General features: G+C 44.0%; 1 protein-coding gene across 1 annotated transcript in view; it reads right to left on the bottom strand.

The window, feature by feature from the left end:
- The window catches only part of LOC147659455 (uncharacterized), a 264,915-nt gene that overhangs the window by 154,740 nt on the left and 89,343 nt on the right, over positions 1 to 20,832 (bottom strand). The window contains exons 4-5 of the mRNA XM_086951745.1: positions 6,022 to 6,141; positions 1,327 to 1,365 (exon numbers count right to left, since the gene is read on the bottom strand). Of these exons, the coding sequence (XP_086807871.1) occupies positions 1,327 to 1,365; positions 6,022 to 6,141 (159 nt within the window). The remainder of the gene's footprint in view (positions 1 to 1,326; positions 1,366 to 6,021; positions 6,142 to 20,832) is intronic.

Here is a 20,832-nt window from a genome sequence, read left to right on the forward strand (position 1 = left end):
TTTCCCTTTTGTTCGCATAAACCTCCTTCAGTTCTCAGCAGTTCTACAACCACATGCTGACCTCACATACCTCACTAAACGACTTGTGTCCTCATATCCTAACAAGACGTTTTCCAGTCTCACAGCCCTCAGTTCATCCACTTACTCTTCCATGGAGTCTTCTCGGCACCAGGAGTTGGTTTGTGCCATCACAAACTACTATTAAGTCCAAACACGTCTATCACTTGGTTTTTACAAGACAAATCTTCTGTCCTCATTTGCCTTTTTTTTGGTTTTCCTGGCTTTCTTTTTTTCTTATGAGCTTCTCCTTTCATCATGCCATCAAGAACATTCCTTTTTCCTTACGAGCTAATTTTTCTCGCATGACTCCTTGTTATGATCATTTCCTACCCTACATCCTTGCAACCCTTATTGCATCGCCAGAGGCCTATCAGTATCTTCACAAGACACTGTGAATCCCCACAAACCTCTCTACATTCTCACGGTTCTCTTCACCATTCTCATAAGGCTCTCTGTATCCTAGAAAAAGCTTTCTGCATCTTCATAATCCTCTCTATATCCTAATGCATCCCTCACCACCCTGACAAACTTCTCTACCTGCTCATAAACCTCCCTAAATCTCACAATATTCTCACCACCTTCCCAACTTCGCTAGGCATCTTCACATCCCTCGTTACATCCTCATGAGCCTCTTACTACCCTCACTATCCTGACTGAATCATCACAAGCGTCTTTGCATTTTCACATGCCTCTCTAACCCTATCAAGTCTCCATGCATCCCAACAAACCTCTCTACATCTTCAAGAACCGTTTGGCATTCTTATGAGCCTCTACCATCTTTAAAGGCCTCCCTGCATCCCCATCTGCTTATCTTTTTTGGGGGGAGGAGGGGGGGGGGGGGGGGGCTTATTTAGCGCAAACTAGACCCAAATGTATCAGAGCGCTTTACCTGAATGAGCACCAGTTGCGATACTGACGGACACAATATTTTTTTTTGTTAGGCACAGGGAAAAATTAAGTGATTTGCCCAGAATCACAGGATGTTGATCGTCCCTCCCGAGACCTCAAACCCGGTTCCCAGCTCTGAGGTCGACCGCTCTAGCCGTAAGGACACATCCTCTCCCCAATCTTCATTCCAGTAAACCTCTCTGGATTCTCACTTATTCGATCTATTCTGACAAGCCTCTCTGTATACTCACAACCTTTTCTTCATCCCCACCAACAGTGCATTAGGCACCTATTCACTGGAGGTCATTTTTAGGTTCCCAAATGCCTACTCCCACTTCATTAGTGTAAGCAATATCACAAGCAGAATGTCATACTCACCGGCCATCCAGCCTGGAGGAGCTGATAGAAGGATGTGTGCTAGAAAGATGATAGAAAACAGTAAGAGAGGGAGGTCAGAGTATCAGTGAGATCACCTTCTCAACAGAAAGACCAGCAATCAGTTGAAGCAATACTTTAATAATCGGTGAGGGCAACTTGTCAGCAATCTACAAGGACAGCACATAAATGAAGTAAAATCAACCTAGCATATCAGCAATTAGTGAGGAAAACATGTTAGCAATGAGGGCAGGAGGTAATCAATTAGCGAGGACAACATGCTGATATTTACGAAGGTCAGCAATCAGCAAGGCAGAATCTCAGCAATAAGTGAGGTCTGGTATTTTGCCAGCTATCAGTGAAGTCAGTGATCAGTGAATGCAAATCATTAACAACTAGAAAGGTTAGCATTCCAGCAAACTGTGAGGTCAGTATTCAATATCATCAGCATATCAGCAATCAGAAAGGACAAGATCACAGCAATCAATAAGGATGGCAGTGTATCTGCAATCAATGAAGGCAGCACGCCTACAGGTGATGATGGCAGAGTATCAGCAACCACAGGTTGACACTTTCAAATAATCAGCAGAAACAGCACATCAACAATAATTAAAGGCAGCACCGCAGAAAAAGCTAGTGTAAAGGTTGGCTAGTGTCCAGTTAGATTACTAGTGTGCCAATTATTTGAGTGGAATTAGCCATTTATGAGTTCTGCCATGGCATCTCTTTATGCTGATTCTCAATGCTGTGCTTGACATCGCTGAAGCAGGATGCTCCTCTGAAGATAATGAACCTTTCGTTCTCAGATCAGTTCTCGTTGGCCCCCCCCCAGAGATCACAAATGCAGCATATGAAGGATGAAGGTGAAATCTTCAAAGCAGTGGTCTCAAAGTAGTTCTTGAAATTTATGTTACATGTTGAAACTGTCAATATATTCCGGGCAAAGATTCAATTCCCTTGGTGGTCATACAAGGCTAGAACATAACACAGCAGCAATGATCTATTTCACTGAAGATCTTCCAGGGGGTGAGCATTTCTTTCTCATTGTAGAAGAAACACTTGACTTTGTCACTTCCATTCCTCTGTATGCCACTTTGGTGGGAGAGGTGTGTCAGAACATCTCCTAATTTGGTCACCCATCATCCATAACAAGTGGTTTCTGGGTATAATTAAAAAAAGACTATGGACCATGTATACGACCATCACGTTTTTGAGTTGTATGATTTTTAGAAGCTCGCAATTTGCGAGTCATAAAACCTGATGTACAACTGTGTCGCAGGCAAATTTTGAGATTCCCAAATGGGTCACAAGGGGTTGTATGACTAAACAACTACCACTTAAACGACGAATGCCTAAGCCACGAAGGCTGAACCACTACCAAAGCTAAACCACTTCGTACTGTACTATGAATTACTAAACCACGAAAATGAATCATTTTTCATAATACCGAAATCTACCAGTCAAGGGCTCTATTGAAACAGCCTGTGGAAGATGGTCACTTTTAATTCTTGATTCAATGAAAGAATCAGCAGTTCAGTGAGAAGAGAGATACAGACAGGAAGCAGTATTCATGTACAGCTTTTCATAAAGGTGAGAAATGCGTATATGGAATTTGGTTATCACTATTTGATGTCCAATGAAGCACTATCAATGACTAAGATTACATTTTGCTCAAAGTTTTCCTCAGCTATCCTTTTGGATAAGAACTGTTGTCTTGGGTGTTACACAAAATCCCCCTCTCCTATTTCAGAGGTGCTTTGAAATAGGGTCAGCCAGACTAAATCAGGTTTTACGGCGTATTCAATTTTCACAGCTGACACTAAGTCATATTCAGCCTCCTATTTTTCAGATGGCATTTTCAACTCTCTTCTAATGGATGTCCGTAGATCTCTGCACAAACTCCTGTATTTGGCTGTGAAGTATTTTTTGAACTCTACAACCAGAGAGATCAGTCGCATCGAGCACTGACCTTAAACAAATTACTGAAAAACAAACAAACATTGCCATCTACTGGTCTTACTCACTAAATTAAAACCAACTAATATTTCTGCATCGTACCTAAAATCAGGAAATGTGTGAATGAATTTGAAAAATATTACACAAACCTAAATTATTAAATATATTTAAAAATCAACATTCCGTTCCAAATTATTTTATAATTATTGCACTTGCATTTAAGATTAATTATTAACATTTTTACACTTACCTCTGGCTTAGTAAGTTGTGGTTCAGGTGGTCGTTGTTCATGTACAGTAGAGGTTAATGAGGTTGTGGTTTTGGTAAAGGTTGTGGTTAAGGATTCATTGTTTAATACACTAGATGGTAAGGATTCGTTGTTCAGGCTGTTTCCCGTCACAAGGGACCTGACTCATTAATATTCATGAGGCAGGCCACAATTTGCGACCCATTGGGAATGGCTGGCACTCACAGGGATGGTGGTCTGCTGGGGCCAGCAGATTACATCTGTGACTGCTTTTTAAATAACGCAGTTTTTTAAAAAATGCAGCCCATTTTCATTAAAGGATGCATTTGAGAAATAAAAATGAAAAGTTTTTTTTTCTTTTCATTTCTTTTTCTTTTTTTACAGTGACTGGACCACTGCCTGCTCTAAAACAATGTTGGCACCCCCATTCACAATGTGGAAGGGATCCCTTCCCGTTTGCGAATGGCTCGAATTGGTGGTAATCTACTAATGTTTTGCAGCTGCATTCCCGGTCGCAAAACATCCATACATACCAGTCGCTATTAGGAAGGAACACCCTTTGCACACGACTTCCTTATAGCCACTCGCAAACCCTATTTTACGAGTTGGTAATAGATTGATTTGAAAAATAGAGTTGGTACATAGGAAAATGCATTTTACAAGTCGCAAACGGCCACTGGTAAAATGTGTCGTACATCAGGCCCTGTGTGCTTTAACCAAAGCCATCTCCATCATCTATTATGTGACCCCTACACCAAAGCAAAAACTGCATTTGCTGTGAATACAAGAACTACTCTACTGCAGACGTGAGTTTAAGAGCCTGTGCCTCCTTTCCAAATCGAAAAAAGGAAATAATTTAAGATATTACTTGGTTCAGGCCTGTCTTGGAAGTCAAACTTGCAAATCATTGAAGAAACAATTAGCATGTTGGCTGTCTGCAGCGCAAGAAGTGGGACTGGAATGTGTGAGGTGTCAGGCATCCCCTGCCTCTCTTTTCTGGCCCCAGCTTGTCTGGGTCACAAAAGACCACAGCAAACCCTTTGTGGGAGAGTTCAGGCAGGATCTTTGTGATGTGCAAGTGTGGTAGGTGACAGCTCCTCCCCCTCGTTAACTCATAGTGGCCCATCCTTCCAACACCTATCTTCCCTTTGTCTCACTGTCTGGGAGCAATACACAAAGACTAACTGCCAGCTACACCTAGTCATTAACTATGATCAGGTGTTTGCACCACATGGTTAGGACAACAAAAATACCAACTTTCTAAAAGTGAAATTTTTAGAATTGTGATAAAAAATCTGACTTAACCATTAAAGAGCGTTTTAAGTTACAATTCTTTAGACAAAAATCTCGAAATTCCTACTGCTCCCAATTGGAAGTTATCATTTATTAAATGTAATAAGTTAACCCAATGTTATCCTATGGGAGAGGTAAGACTCGCAGTAGTGAAAAACAAATGTAAGAGTTTTTCACTACCAGGACATGTAAAACTTAAAAGTACATGTCCAACTTCTCAAATACACTGCACCTTCCCATCTGGGCTGCTTAGGCCCTACCCCAGGAATGATTTATATGTATTGAAAAGGAAGGTTTTGGCCACGCAAGAGGCTCATCTTGCCATGTCTTACTGGCAGTTTAAAACAGCACACAGGCTGCAACGGCAGGCCTGAAACATGCTTAAAGTGCTTCTCAAGTGGGTGGCACAACCAGAGCTGCAGGCCTGCAGGCATTTAATTTACAGGCTCTGGCACATGTAATATCACCTTACTAGGGACTTACAAGTAAATTAAATAGGCCAATTGGATGAGAGACAATTCTACTATGTTTTACTGAGAGAGTAAAAGCACTTTAGCACCAGTTAGAAGTGCTAAAGTGTAGAGTCCTAAAACCCAACAGAAATGGGTTCAGAAAACAGGAGGGTTAAGGCAAAATGTTTAGGGATGACCCTGAAGAAAGGGTCAAATCCAACACATATGTGAAGTTGGTGAAGGGGTTGGAGAAGCTCAACAGTATTAGGGTCCTTGGTCTCGTGCAAAGGCTATGAGGGAGTATTGCCACAAGGGGTGGGAGTGTGAGATAGCTCTCAATGCCACTGAGAAAGTTATCCTTCAGCCTCCCCAAAACAATCACTGGTCCTGGGTATGCATGAGGTAATTTCTTGCTCTCTGTTTTCAGTATTCCTATGCAATCATAGTGTATAACATGGTGATACTGCTAATTGGTAATACAGTATAGATAAAATATATAGAAATTATGTCTGCTCAAGCAAAAAGCAAAAGATTGTATTTTTAGTGTTTGCCATCCAGAAGTTTATGATAACTTTGTATCCTGTTCCACCTATTACAGTCTCCTACAACCAATCAGTTAATATCAACACACACTCCACCATGACGGTGTTACACAGGATGCATCTTGACCTCAGTCTCATCCTAAGTGCTGCAAGTTTCATAGGCACAGGACAGACCGATAAAGATTCAAATCTTACACAACAGACTTACTGAGAATGCCAGCCAGTCCTCCTTAGTATTTCTCCAAATCACAATAGTTGGCAGACCAGGTGGGCCTGGGGGCCCAGGATTGCCGGTCTGACCTGTACGTCCCATCACTCCTGGATAACCCTAAGAAGAGAAGAGAAGAACACTCTGTCAGGAAACTAGAAAGATCCTCAACTCTTCCTTGGTCTGGTAAGCCATAAGTGTTGCTAGTTGGTCAGCAAGCTAAAGTAGCATGTGCACCATGTTGTTTATAGGATTGGTGACTGAGTGTAGCTACGGTACACCCCTAAACTTTTGTTAGGAAGCAATACCTAATACCACTGTTTTGGGATTTCAGTTATGTAAAGAGTGGTTGGCATAATGCTGCCAAACCTCTTTATACTACATGCACTTTATTGCATGGCACACTCCGAGCATGTATATGGGTAAAAATTTTCAAGCGTGAGGGGCGATGAACTGTCCATTATGTTACCTTATGTCGCATTGTGCCTGATGTAACCAACACTGGTTAATATGTTCGCATTGTACCAACATAGTCTTTAAAACTGTTTCTATGATGAAAATCTATGTATGTCAAAGAAAGGCATTTACTGCTGGGATGTGAGCAGTTTTGCTACATATTTTCATAAGTTTGTACATTTCTATACAATTTATATTGGAAATATCCAAATAAAGTAAAGGTTACTTACCTTAGGTAACAAGATATCTGATGAATAATCTTCCTGCAGAATCCTCACTTTTAAAATATTCCCCAGGTAGAGCAAATCTTTCAATAAATATGTCACTAAAGGTGGCCTAAACAACCAAGGCTGGTTACAGAGACAGATAAATGCCAACAAGTCGGTTGGTAACCCTTGATTATAGCCACTGCCAGCCCCTTCTGTGCAAGAGACAATGTCAAATGCAGGAGATCAAAAACGTGCTATTTAAAGGGATCCAAGACTTCCGATTCACACCAATGCGCACATTTTTTACAGTCCCCAAAAAATGTATATCAAAACAGGTTTCCTGTCAGAAAAAAGATAACTCCAATATCATTAAGGAGACAAAAGGACTCCAGATGGTCCACCTCAATCTCCAAGTTCGTAGCCACAGCATTTGGGTATTGGGTGAGAGCAAGTCCATCCTGTGCCAGAGAGGAGGAGGTACCTAAATGCTGACTGCCTAATCAGGTGATTAGAATCTGTTGTCCGCACCCTTCACTACCTTTAGCAGGACTTTCGGCAAAAGCATAATCAGTGGAAACCTATACAATGGACCCTGGTACCAGCTGAACTAAAAGAAGCCTTACAGAAAACCACTTAAAGGGAAACGTGTGGCACAAAATGGAGGTCATTATTGTTTTTAATAAATACATAGTTGAATACTCCAATCTGGAGAAGATCATCTCCCATCACTTTGTGATCCTCCAGTGAGAGATGATTGAGGATGCCTCTTTCATGCTGAGAGAGTCTGGCAGATGGTTCACGGCCAAGAAAATTCCATTTAGCTGTATCTTCTGCCACAGGCGAATCGCATCTAAAAAAAACACGACCCCACACTGCCCTGTCTGTTCAAATAATTAAAGGTGATGTTGATGTACAACTGGATCTGAATGGTGCTCCCTGTTATGGAATGAAGAAACGCCCTCTTGGCGAGGTTGACTGCTTGTAGCTCCAGCATATTTATATGCAGACTCCACTCTGTCATAGACCAAAGGGCCTGTGCCACCCTGTCACCTAGATGGGTGGCCAGTCAAGTGAGGCTGCACCCATTACCACAATAGCCTGCACCTGCATAGGACTAAATTGAATGGCAGACGTGCACCGTAGCAGAGACACTGACTCTATTGGGGTTGGAGACAGGGATGTCACAGACAGCATGCTAGGGCTTCATCCACCATCTGACATGTGGAAATCTTGGATTCATCGCCTGAATATCCATGATGTTCTGAGTGGAGGAAATCTCTTTATGTGATTCATGTCTAAAACTGCACCTATGAAGAGAAGGTCAGCCAGTACTGAAGTAAAGGGGAACTTATAGACATATATATGTGTGTGTGTGTCATGGAATTCTGTTAAATCAATGTCTTCCTTTTTGATGAAAATTTGTATATTCAAAAACAAGAAACAGCAATGGGTACATTATTTGCCCTAAAGTATGCTAATCTAACAAGGGGGCACTGATAAGCAGACACTGTGTGGACGAGAGGAACAATGAGGTCCTTAGAAAGGTGATTTTATGGGTCTGCTTCATTGATGACTTGTTTTTAATATGGGAAGGAGGTGAGGAGGAGTTGACAATTTTTGTTTTAAATCACTGAATGACAACCCTCAGAAATTACAATTCACTTATGAGACAAGCAATGTCAAAATTAACTTCTTGGACACTAAAGTTTATGTTGAAAAAGGAAACATGTGCACTGAATTACATCTGAAGCCAACTAATTGCAATAGTATTTTAATAGCCAACAGTGCCCATCCAAAAGCATTTAAATGGAGTGTTCCATATGGAGAATTTCTAAGAGCACATTGAAATTGCTACGAAATAGAGGAATTTGAACCAGAAGGAGAGAAGATGTTTGAGAGTTTCAGATGGCGAGGATATCCAGTTAGTGTGATTGAAGAGCTAGATCCAGAAATAAGGATGGATTGCAGATTCTGAAAAATCATAATAAGGCAGAGGAAGAAAAAGCCACACAATATATAATGGACTTTAATCGGACAGAGAGAAAATAAAAAAAATAAAAAAAAACTACTGGAATATTTTTAGGAAAGAATAAGATTTAAAGGAGGAGATTTTGAACCTTCCCAATATTACATATAAAAAGACAGCCTTATTAGGAGCCATGTTGATGCAAAACCACTTTGTAAAACAAAGAAATGAATCAAAGAACTGGCTAAATAAACCAGGCTTTTATAGATGCCAGAAATGTAAGGCGTGCCAAATTGGCCAGAATGTGACAACTATTAAAACATCAGATGGCAGTACAAAACAGATTAAAGAATGGCTCCCTTGTGAGACTACACAAGTGGTGTACATACTGGAATGTGGCTGTGGTGAAAAATAAATCAGAAGCACTGTAAACAAATTGAGACTTTGCATACTTCAAGATTTAGGAGCAATTGCCAGTTGTGACTATAGCTATATGGTTGCAAAACATATCTGGGAAGAACATAGAGGAGATAAAGGTACACTTTGTTTCTATGGGATACAACACATAGGAATGAAATCTAGGGGAGGAGATTGTGAACTAGCATTGAGAAGATGTGAATCCCGATGGCTACTGTCAATAGGAACTGGGATTCCATGGGGGTTGAATGAGGAATCTGAATTGCATGTACATTTAAATTTCTACATTGATTGTTCGGGATACATCTCTTTTACACACTTCCCTGTACACTTCTTTATCACTTTTTAACAGTGGGATGGTCTCATGTTTGGTCTTGAATTGCACTTTTCCCACAATAGATCATGTTGGGAGAAAAACACATTTAAAGAATATTTTGCTGCTAAAACAATACACTTCATAAAACACTCCGGTGAGGTTGGGTCAGATGCATTCATTTTCTGCACCATTCTTAAATTAGATCATGCTGCTATAACAATGCACTTTAAGAACATTCTGCTGCAAACACAACGCACTTTACAATATACCAGTGATACTGTGAGGCACTTTCTGCACTTTATCTGTTGCTTTTGATACATGAAAGTATTATGGTGTTGTGGTGTTAAAATAACACACCTTAAATCTTTTCAGGATTTTAATTCTCAAATTTTAGGCTATATGGTTCAAGAAGGGAAGACATGAGGAGAAAATCTGGATTTGTATGGATATGCTCTTTTTGCATATCTCCTGCATAAATTGGTTGTACTTTTGTCAAGCATTTTTTGCACGTCTTCTTTTGAGGAAGAGTCGTTTCTAAGATTTTTAAATACAAGATGAGACCGGAAGAATCAATGTTTGGGATTAATTCTATGAGCACTAATGTTTCCTGTGTTTGCTCTTCATGTGAAAATTTCAATGAATTCAACTGTTGATAGAAAAGTTGGGGATAAAGAGTAAAAGAGATGGGTACTACACCCCCAAGAAAATGAAAATGAGATTAAATTAAATGTAATTAAACCAAAAAATTAAAGGAAAGTGTAAAAACAAATAAGCAATCTAAGTTAATATTTCCAATATTAAGGTTTACATATGGTGATTATTCTCAGTCTAGATGTGGCACCCGGAGTAGGGTCCTTTTCCTTAGTTTCCTCCAGATAAGATCTTTGATAGATAAAAATGTACTTTTAGGCAACATAGGTGCTCCTTTGTTCCTTTCGTCTGTGTTTAGAACTAAAGTGACAGGTATAGGGAATTGGTATAGACTCTTTCAAAATCAAGGGGAGCCTTCTGCTGTCACCAACATTTTGGAAAAAATAAAACATGAATTGTCCTGCAAACTCTCAATTAGAGAATGGCAAGCGATTTCGCAATATGGTAATCAGGCGCTTAGGGCTGCAAATTTCAAAAGGATGGCTTTTCTGTCCCGATGGTCGGCTTACCATACCCCATATGCTCTCCATAAAATGTATCCCAAGATTGAAAATACTTGTTTTTGCTGTCAGCAAGCTGGTGAGGGCAGCTGGCTCCATATTGCTTGTCAATGCTCTAAGCTGAGTCAGTTTCGATGGAACTATGGGCTGGGCTTAGCCACACTCTGGGAAGTAATATACCATTAGAACCAGAGGTTGCACTGTTTGGTCTATTAAAACGAAGCCCAAACCAGGTTATAACAAAAGGGGGGGGGGGATGTTTCTATCAATCTCCTTTCTGGTGGCACGCTCTCTGATCCTGCAGAACTGGAAGACAAAAAAAATTCCAACTTTTTTTTTAATGGTATAAAAAAACTGAAACGAGTTAAAGCATACGAAGAAGTATATGGGAAAAGGGTTGGAGCCGTTAGGAAATTTGTCTCGGTGTGGAAACTTTTTGATCAAATGGAGAGGGATCTGCTGGGATAACTTTATTATGTTTGTGGTATTGCTGGTTTAATTCTACTCCAGTGATATTAATCTGATGTGCACTGCAGCTGAAGAGAATGGTTGTTTTCTCTCAAGTATTATCATCTAGGTGATGCCTTCCATTTGTATTTTTATTTCAAGTATTAGTCTTTGAGATGTATGTACGCCTCTTTTGAAGGAAAAAATGGTAAAGTATACTTGAATTTGCACTTTAGTTAACTGTATCAATTCTCTCTGTATAATTGTATTTCTCTGACCTCAATTGAATCTGTATTTGCACTTTTATTTAGGAGTATGGCCCTCTCTTGAATATATATTATTTAGGTGACGACACCTGCTAATGTTGAAAATAAGCTTGCTGAGTCGGTAAACAACCTTTAGAACGAAACTTTTACAACGCACTACCATTACGAAGCAACTTTTACAACGCAAACCATTACAACGCATTGCGCTGGGGGGGGCGCTCTAGGATAGGGAATAGGTTTAATGTACTATCCAAAACCTTCCCTACTATCCACGGGGACTGGAGTTGGAATAGTAAATTAAACTATTCACTATACAGCGCCCCAAAGCACTATGCGTTGTAAAGTCATGCGTTGTAAAAACCGCGTTGTAAAGGCATGCGTGGTAAAAGCTTGCGTTGTAACATCATACATCCGCTGAGTCTGTAGCATGTTACTAAATGCACTTTAATTCTGATGATTGGATTATTCCCACGGTTATATAAAAAAACGGCAATTTAATGTATTGAACATCATTAACTGTATTAAGATTTATGTCTGTTCTAACTTATATTTTTCTTCTCTGCAAAAAAAAAAGAAAAAAAAAAGAAGATTATTCTGCAATGGTTTTTAAAAGTGACTCTGTAACAAACAGTACTTTACCAAAATGTTATAACTGTAGCCAGGTCGGAGTTTGATTTTTAATTGGGGGAGGGACCAGAAACTGGAGGGAAGAATCCCTTCAAATGGACACTCTAGTCTACACAATGAAAACTTGATGGCTCAGTAGAAGGCTTTTTTGCTGAAACGCTTTGAAATGAAAATAAAAATCTTGAGGAACATACCGATTGGTGCCATCTCCTGTTTGCAGGTGAAAAGCAGCGGCAGAAGGAATACGGGATTCCAATTTATATTTTCATAGATATAAATATATATATCCTTCGTGGAGCGAAACGCGTCATGGATTGAATACATTTTCACTCTGCTCTTCATTTGAAAAATGTCTACCGTGTCCTGATTGCTGCGAGTTTGTGGAGGCGACTCTGAGGTCTACACCGGACTTCCCTCGTCCCTCGCCGTGTACTGGCGACCAGGAACATTGCATAATATATATATATATATATATTATATATATATATATATATTATATATATATATATATATATTATATATATATATATATATATATATATATATATATATATATATATATATATATATATATATATTGCAATGTTCATGGCCTCATCCAAGCAATAATGCTTGGTGAAAGTATGTCTGCTGGACCAGGTCGCTGCTCTGTAGATTTGCTGAAGAGGAACTCCAGCGAAAAGAGCAGTCGAGGAAGACTCTTGTAGAGTGAGCTCTTGGGAGTTGTCTGTAAAGGTCTTCCCGCTTGTATATGGCAAAAGTCAATAGCTGCAGAAATCCATTGAGCTATGGTTTGTTTAGACACTGCTTGCCCTTGCTGTATCTTTCCATAGGCAACAAACAGTTGATCGGATTTGCGGATTGCAGAGGCCCTTTTCTGAGGAAGGATCTTCTCAGAAGTTGGTTTTTGTGGCAAAATCGTGGTCGATCTTCTCGGGGCGTGAATGGCAAAGGTTTGCTCTTAACAGGGGGAGTAGCCTTAGAAGTGGAAGGCCTCTCTGACCCCTTAGAAGGTTGCTGTTTCCTCACAACCTTGGCCCCAGGAGAAGATAACACCTCCTCAGCAGCTCTCTTCCAAGATAATCCAGTGTCTGAGGTAGGCAATACTGCCTACCTCAAACACTGGATTGTCTTGGTCCTTGAGCTTCTGTAGCCACAGAAGTAAGCGGCCCTCTCTGTCCCCGAGGGTCTTTTGAGGGAAGGTCCTACATATCTTGCAGTCCTTCACCTGATGGTCCGGATACAGGCAGTAAATGCACTTCTTGTGGGGGATTTCTGAGAAAAGCCGGAGCTTACCACAAGACTCACAAGACCTGAATAAAGATTTCTTTGAGGAAGACATTCTAACTTCAAGAAATCTTGGAGAAATTGAGAAAAAACTGAGCAGAGCTCAGGAAGACTCCCTTCACACGACGTGCGGTAGAAAATCTGAGAGCCTGAGCCTCTGGGGAGAACATTCTGGTGGGTGCTGTCGCCTGATTGCCTGCACTTTGGACCATACAAAATGACTAGGATAGTCATGAGTGTGGAAGTTTTTACTCCTGTAGCTTGGGCTACTTTACTTCCTCGTTGGTTATTACCAAGTTTTCTAAGGATATTATTGCATATTATTGCTTTTTATATACCGTGAGACTCCCACTCTGACGACGGGGAATGATCCAGGAATGTGAATCTATGAAAGACACCCTAATACTGTAGAATATGCTGTATCCTACGGATGCTTGTGGAAACCAAGATATGGTCATGTACGAGACCACATGGACAGTGAGTAGCAACACTGCGTAGAATCCAAATTTGTGACTTCATTACAGATTCCAAATGGAACTGGATATCGTACTACACAACTGTTTCCTTCTATGGTACTGATACTGTAACCTTATCACTAAATGATCACTGATGCAGTTTACATATGCCTGTGCTGAGTTTATAAATAAACACATTTACAAATAAATTCTGCCAGTGACTGATCAAGATTGATATGTTTTGCTAATTATGGAGTAGCCCTACAAGACCTTTACAGTGCATTTGGCACTGTAGAGCATGCCATTTTTGCCCGACTTGAAGGAAGTGAGACCGGAGGGCAATGTTTTCCATTGATTTTATCGCTCCCGGATGGCCATCACAATCAGTCAAACTAGCTCATTATATATCTAACAGCAGAGTGACTTTGTTATGGCTGATACTCTTTAATGACTATGTCCAACCTTCAAGGATCATTCACTCTTTTTGAAGCACAGCATAATCAGATACAAAATATATGCACTTCATCATTTAATTGGATCCCCAAGGTCTCGGTCTGATTTTGACAATTCCTTTTTGGTAGTACAACGGATGGACATAACCTTTTGAGGCTTACAGGCAAAATGACTGGAATATTGATCACCAGCTGGAACAGCGTGTGCTGGAAGGATTCCTTATGGACAGCTAGATTGGGAGCTGCTCTGCTGCCTGCTCACAATCACGGGGCATCGCAAAAAATGTTGCTTTCAATCAATCAATCAATCAATGACATTTATAGAGCGCACTACATACCCGTAGGGTCTCAAGGCGCTGGGGGTGGGGGGGGGTGCCGCTACTGCTCGAACAGCCAGGTCTTCGGATTCTTCCTGAAGGAGAGGTGGTCTTGGGTCAGGCGCAGGTCGGTCGGGAGGGAGTTCCAGGTCTTGGCGGCCAGGTAGGAGAAGGACCTTCCTCCTGTAGTCGCTCTTCGGATGCGGGGGACGGCGGCGAGGGCGTGGTTGGCTGATCGGAGGTGGCGTTTGGGAGCGTAGAAGTTGATTCGGCTGTTGAGGTAGCTCGGGCCTTGGTCGTGTAGGGCTTTGTGTGCATGGGTGAGGAGGCGGAAGGTGATTCTTTTGTTGACGGGGAGCCAGTGAAGGTCTCTCAGATGTCCGGAGATGTGGCTGGTTCGTGGGATGTCGAGGATGAGTCTGGCTGAGGCGTTCTGGATCCGCTGGAGTCTCTTCTGGAGCTTGGCGGTGGTACCGGCGTAGAGGGCGTTGCCGTAGTCCAGTCGGCTAGTGACGAGGGCCTGGGTGACGGTCTTCCTGGTCTCGGTGGGGATCCACCAGAAGATCTTCCGTAGCATGCGTAGGATGTTGAAGCACGCCGAGGAGACGTTGTTGACTTGCCTGGTCATGGAGAGGGAGGAGTCCAGGATGAAGCCCAGGTTGCGTGCATGGTCTGTCGGTTTGGGTGCGGTGCCCAGGGCGGGAGGCCACCAGGAGTCGTCTGAGGCGGAGGGTGAAGAGCCCAGGATGAGGACCTCCGTCTTGTCCGAGTTCAGTTTCAGGCGGCTGGTCGTCATCCACTCGGCTACCTCTTTCATCCCTTCGTGCAGGTTGGCTCTGGCGGCGGCGGGGTCGTTGGTCAGGGAGAGGATCAGCTGGGTGTCGTCGGCGTAGGAGATTATGCTGAGGTTGTGTTGGCGTGCGATGGCCGCGAGGGGGCTCATGTAGACGTTGAAGAGGGTGGGGCTCAGTGAGGATCCTTGAGGGACGCCGCAGATGACTTCGGTGGCCTCTGACTTGTACGGTGGTAGGCGGACTCTCTGTGTTCTTCCGTCGAGGAAGGAGATGATCCATTCCAGCGCCTTGTCCTGGATTCCGACGTTGCTGAGGCGCTGTACTAGGGTGCGGTGGCAGACAGTGTCGAATGCCGCGGAGAGGTCTAGGAGGATGAGGGCCGCTGTTTCTCCGTTGTCCATCAGGGCTCGGATGTCATCGGTGGCGGCGATGAGGGCGGTCTCGGTGCTGTGATTGGCTCGGAAGCCAGACTGTGAGGGGTCGAGGGATCCATTCGTCTCGAGGAAGGCGGCCATCTGCTTGTTGACGGTCTTCTCGATGACTTTGGCTGGAAACGGGAGGAGCGAGATGGGGCGGTAATTCTTGAGTTCGGTAGGGTCCGCTGTGGGTTTCTTGAGTAGAGCGCTGAGTTCGGCGTGCTTCCAGCTTTCCAATGGGACTTACGCTTCAGTCTGATCAGTGTGCAGTTATAGCTCCTACATCTTCTGCCTCTTCCAACAGGTTCCTCCTTTTTAAACAGAATATCTTCAAGCCTCATCTGTTGCCACCTGGGTTTTGTCAAAGCTGGACCACTGTAACTGCATGCATCGTGGCCTTCCAGCATATGGTCTATCATGGGGTTGGCAGTGTAGGGGGTGAAAAAAAGAAACTTAAAAAATAAAACACGTACCTCTTTGGCCGGCCGCGTCTCTCCTCCACTTCCCTTCTGACGAGTCCCGGAACGGAAGCAGGAAGCACACAGACTCTCTTAAGCTAATCACAACACTGCAATGCAGCGTTGTGATGGGTCTGAGCGCCGCAGTTCGGCGCTCACACAGGCATTTCTGGGCCTGTGCATGTTCCCCACCAGGCTGTGCATTACAGCCTGGTGGGGAACATGCAAAGTGCGCATGACTGGACGGCTCAAGATGGCTGGCCAAACCATCTTGCGCACTTAAGAGTGTGCCCCCCCCCCCCCGTGAGCGCGGCTTCCCACATACGTAACCTAGCCCTGTAGCAAAGAAGAATAAAATGAAGATAATTATGTTATTGTCATTTTCTTTTTTCTTTTTTCACTGCTCTGAGAGCAGTGGGGCGACACTCCTCTGCCTTAGCGGAGGAGCAGCCCCTGCTCAAAAGTGGCACCCACTGGGTTAAACAAAAAGAGGGTGGGCGCACACTGCCTCACATCCCAGCACTCAGTTTGCCCGAGTGCATCAAGGTAAATGCAGTGAATGATAATACTTACTTCAGTGACAGTCTTTAGTTTTTCGCCCCTTTTGGTGCAGCCAGTGCTGAGTATCTCTAGAGACGTGTTTCAGGAAATATGTCCTTTTTAAGTATACAGCAACACGTTATTTGGGGGTGCTGGTAATGTTGCCCAAAGTCTTCTCAGGTCTTTGTACCACTCACTGGGCGCAGGTTCATCCGCCGATCTTGTCAGCTGATTAGCTCAAGGGAGCCTTTTCAAACAAAAAGGGGGTGGGAGCATGCTGCCTCACATCCCAGCACTCCATCGCCCCAGTGCATCATGGTAAATGCAGTACATGATAACACTTACTTCAGGGCTCTGTACCACTCACTGGGAATAGGTGCATCAGCCAGAGCTCGTCAGCTCAAGAGAGCCTTTCCAAACAAAAGGAGGGTGGGAGCACACAGCGCACACACCGGGTCACCTGTCCCACCAAAACCTGTACCAAATCCAATGGGAATGCTGCTCTACACCTATGGCAGGTTAACCGGTTTAGAGGTAAAGAGAGTTTGACCAGCATTCGGACAGTAGATACTGACAACAAACTCAACACAAGTTTAAGTCTGTTCTGACCTCTACTTGAGAGGAAGGGACAATACTGGTCCGGCCACGAGATGATCAGGCCAACAGAATCAAGTAGCCTCAAATCCCACTGACCAGCATCTCAATACTTGTTCAAGGAACCTTAGTAGGTAGTCTTGGTCTTGAGGGACGGTGGGGCTTCCTCTTTGATAACCAAAACAGAGTATAGCAATCAGTGCTTAATTTGTAGAAAACATAAGTGCCAGGGTCCTCGTCAGGAGGCCACGGCAGCTTGCACCACACATTGTCACTATCAGCCCTGCCAATGGTAGTACCTACACAACTCATATCCATCACACTGCTACAAGTGTGACAATTCAGACTGTTCGAGGCCACCAAAGCTATAACAATGGCTTGGGAGGTAGGTATTAGTTGTTTACTTGCGTGCGGGGCATATTCCCCGCCTGTGCTGACTCCGCCTTGCACGGGCGGAGTCATGACGGAACGGTTCCGTCATCAGCACAGCTCAACCGATGCTGATGACGGAACCGTTCTGTCATCAGCATGGAAGGGGTTAAATTAGTAAACAACAGGTTTTTTGTTTGTTTGAAATTACACAAACCGCACCACCATGTGCCACCATTTGGCACCATGTGTCAGTGTTAGCAATTAAGTGCTGGTGCCGATCATCGGTGCCTGATTTCTCCATGGTTCTGTGTTAGCAGTTGTGGCGAGAGGCGCAGTCTTTGGTGAGGAACCACTGAGAGTTCTAGGAGCGTTGTGTACCATGACTGTCTTGCCCATGTGGGAGCAATCAGGATCATTGTGAGTGACTGTTGCCTTAGTTTGCATGCCACTAATGGAATCAGTGGGGTTGGTGCAAAAAGCATACACAAATCTGCCTGACCAGTTCATCCATATCGCATTGCCTTGTTACAGCGATATGATGAGTGGCAGCCTACAGTGGTGTTTAATATAGACATTAATATAGTGAGAGGCAGCTTCCAGTGCTGTCCGACATAGACAGTGATACGGTGAGGGGCAGCCTCCAGTGGTGCTCAGTACAGACAGTGATATGCTGAGAGGCAGCCTCTAATGCTGTCCGGTACAGACTGGGGTACGGTGAGGGGGCAGCCTCCAATGCTGTCTGGTATAGACAGTGACAAGTTGTGGGGGCAGCCTCCAATGCTGTCCGGCATAGACAGTGATACAGAGAGGGTGCAGCCTCCAATGTGGTTCAGTACAGGCAGTTATATAGTGAGAGGGCAGTCTCCAATGCTGTCCGGTACAGACAGTGATACGGTGAGGGGACATGCCTCCAATGCTGTCTGGTACAGACAGTGAATCGGTGAGGAAGCAGCCTCCACTGCTGTCCGGAACAGACAGTGATACAGTAAAGAGGCAGCCTCCAGTGCTGTCCCGTACAGACAGTAATACGGTGATGGGACAGCCTGGAATGCTGTTGGGTACAGACAGTGATACAGTCAGGGGGCAGCCTCCAAAGCTTTCCGGTATCGACAGTGATACGGTGAGGGGGACAGGCTCCATTTTGATCTGGTACAGACTGTGATAGGGAACCGGACAGTCTGCAGTCCTGGCCGTTATAGGCCAGGATTCGGTGAGGGGACAGCATCTAATGGTGTCCAGTACAGACAGTGATACAGTGAGGGGCAGCCTCCAATACTCTCCGGTACAGCCTCCAGTGATGTTTGGTATAGACAGTGATACAGTAAGAGGCAGCCACGAGTGCTGTCCAATATAGACAGTGATATGGTGATGGGCAACTTCCAGTGGCGTCCGGTATAGACAGTGAGGGGCAGCCTCCAATACTCTCCGGTACAGCTTCCAGTGTGGTCTGGTATACACAGTGATATGGTGAGATGCAGCCTCCAGTGCTGTCCTGTACAGACAATAATACAGTGAGGGGACAGACTCAAATGCTGTTGGGTACAGACAGTGATACGGTCAGGGGGCAGCCTCCAAAGCTTTTGGTTATCGACAGTGATACGGTGAGAGGGACAGGCTCCAATTTTATCTGGTACAGACTGTGATATGGAATGTGATAGTCTGCAGTCCTGGCCGTTACAGGCCAGGATTCGGTGAGGGGAAAGCAGGTAATGGTGTCCGGTACAGACAGTGATAAAGTGAGGAGACAGCCTCCATGCTGTAGAGTACAGACAGTGATACGGTAATATGTAGACTCCAGTGCTGGCTGTTATAGACAGTGATAAAGTGAGGGGCAGCATCCAGTGGTGTTTGGTATAGAGTATAGACAGTGAGAGGCGGCCTCCAATGCCCGTACAGACAGTGATAAGGTGAGAGGCAGTCTCCAGTGGTGTCAGGTATAGACAGTGATATGGGGAGGGACAGCCTCCAGTGATTTTCGGTAGAGACAGTGATACGGTGAGGAGGCAGCCTTCAATGCTGTCCGGTACAGACAGTGATACGGTGAGGGGGCAGCCTCCAGTCCTTTCTGTGTCAGGCAGTGATACACTGAGAGGCAGCCTTCAGAGGTTTCCAGTTCAAACAGTGGTATGGTGAGGGAGCATTCTCCAATGCTGTCCGGTATAGGCAGAAATACGATGAGGAGGCAGGTTCCAATACTCTCCAGTACACTCGGTAACCCAGGAAAAGGGGGCGCTCTGCAAATTAGGTTAATTAGGATTCACAATATACTTATCGGTGCTCAAAGGAAGGGTGTGGTCACCAACACCCCACACAACCTGAAGAAGGTCTACTGAACAAACTGGTTCTCCTGAGCACTCACAGTTTATATAAGCACAATACACAACAATGTGACATTGTTGTGTATTGTGCTTATATAAACTGTGAGTGCTCAGGAGAACCAGTTTACTCTCCAGTACAGACAGTGATAAAGTGAGGGGGCAGTCGCCAATGCTGTCCGGTACAGACAGTGATACTGTGTGGGGGCAGCCTCCAATACTCTCCAGTACAGGCCGTGGTATAGTGAGGGGCAGCCACCAATACTCTCTGATGCAGGCAGTGATATGGTGATGGGGTAGCCTCCATGGCTGTCCAGTACAGGCAATGATATTGTGGAGGTATCAGCAGGCAGTGCTATGCAGCATAGAGATTGCTATGCTGAGTGCAGACAGTAAGACTGTGACAGCAGACTCCAGTCTCTCCCTGTAGGCAGTGACAGGATTAGATTGCAGGTGTTTTCCACTCTGATGATGATGTATGTAGACAATATGAGTGGCCCTATCCCTGTTGGAAAGGCTGTTCAAACCCTTGTGTTCACCAACACTTACAGTAATAAAGGACCTTGCATTGCTCCCCTCTCTCTGTTTGTGGGAGCGGCGGCTCCTCCGTTATGGCAGAGGAGCATCGCTTCGACTGCTGCGAGTGCATCAGGTGCACAGAAGAATAAAATGGTCTTTACTATTTTACTATTCTGTGTGCCGTTGGCTGTGCTAGCACAAGCATGATGGTGGGGGCAGGACAGACACATTGCTGAATATTGCAAGATGACTGCTTCAAGTGCTCAGTGTGCATGACACATTAGCTGACTGTCTATAGGCAGTCAATCTGTCATGCACACTTTAGAGCATGTAATCCCAGTGCTGTAAAATAGCTGAGGGATTGCAGGCACAGTCCCTCAGACTAAAAATGAGTGCTGGATTAGCCTGCTCCAACCAGGCAGCTCCAGGATTGGTTG

The sequence above is a fragment of the Lissotriton vulgaris genome, unplaced genomic scaffold (genome assembly GCF_964263255.1).
Source record: "Lissotriton vulgaris unplaced genomic scaffold, aLisVul1.2 SCAFFOLD_1074, whole genome shotgun sequence".
Lineage (NCBI taxonomy): Eukaryota > Metazoa > Chordata > Amphibia > Caudata > Salamandridae > Lissotriton > Lissotriton vulgaris.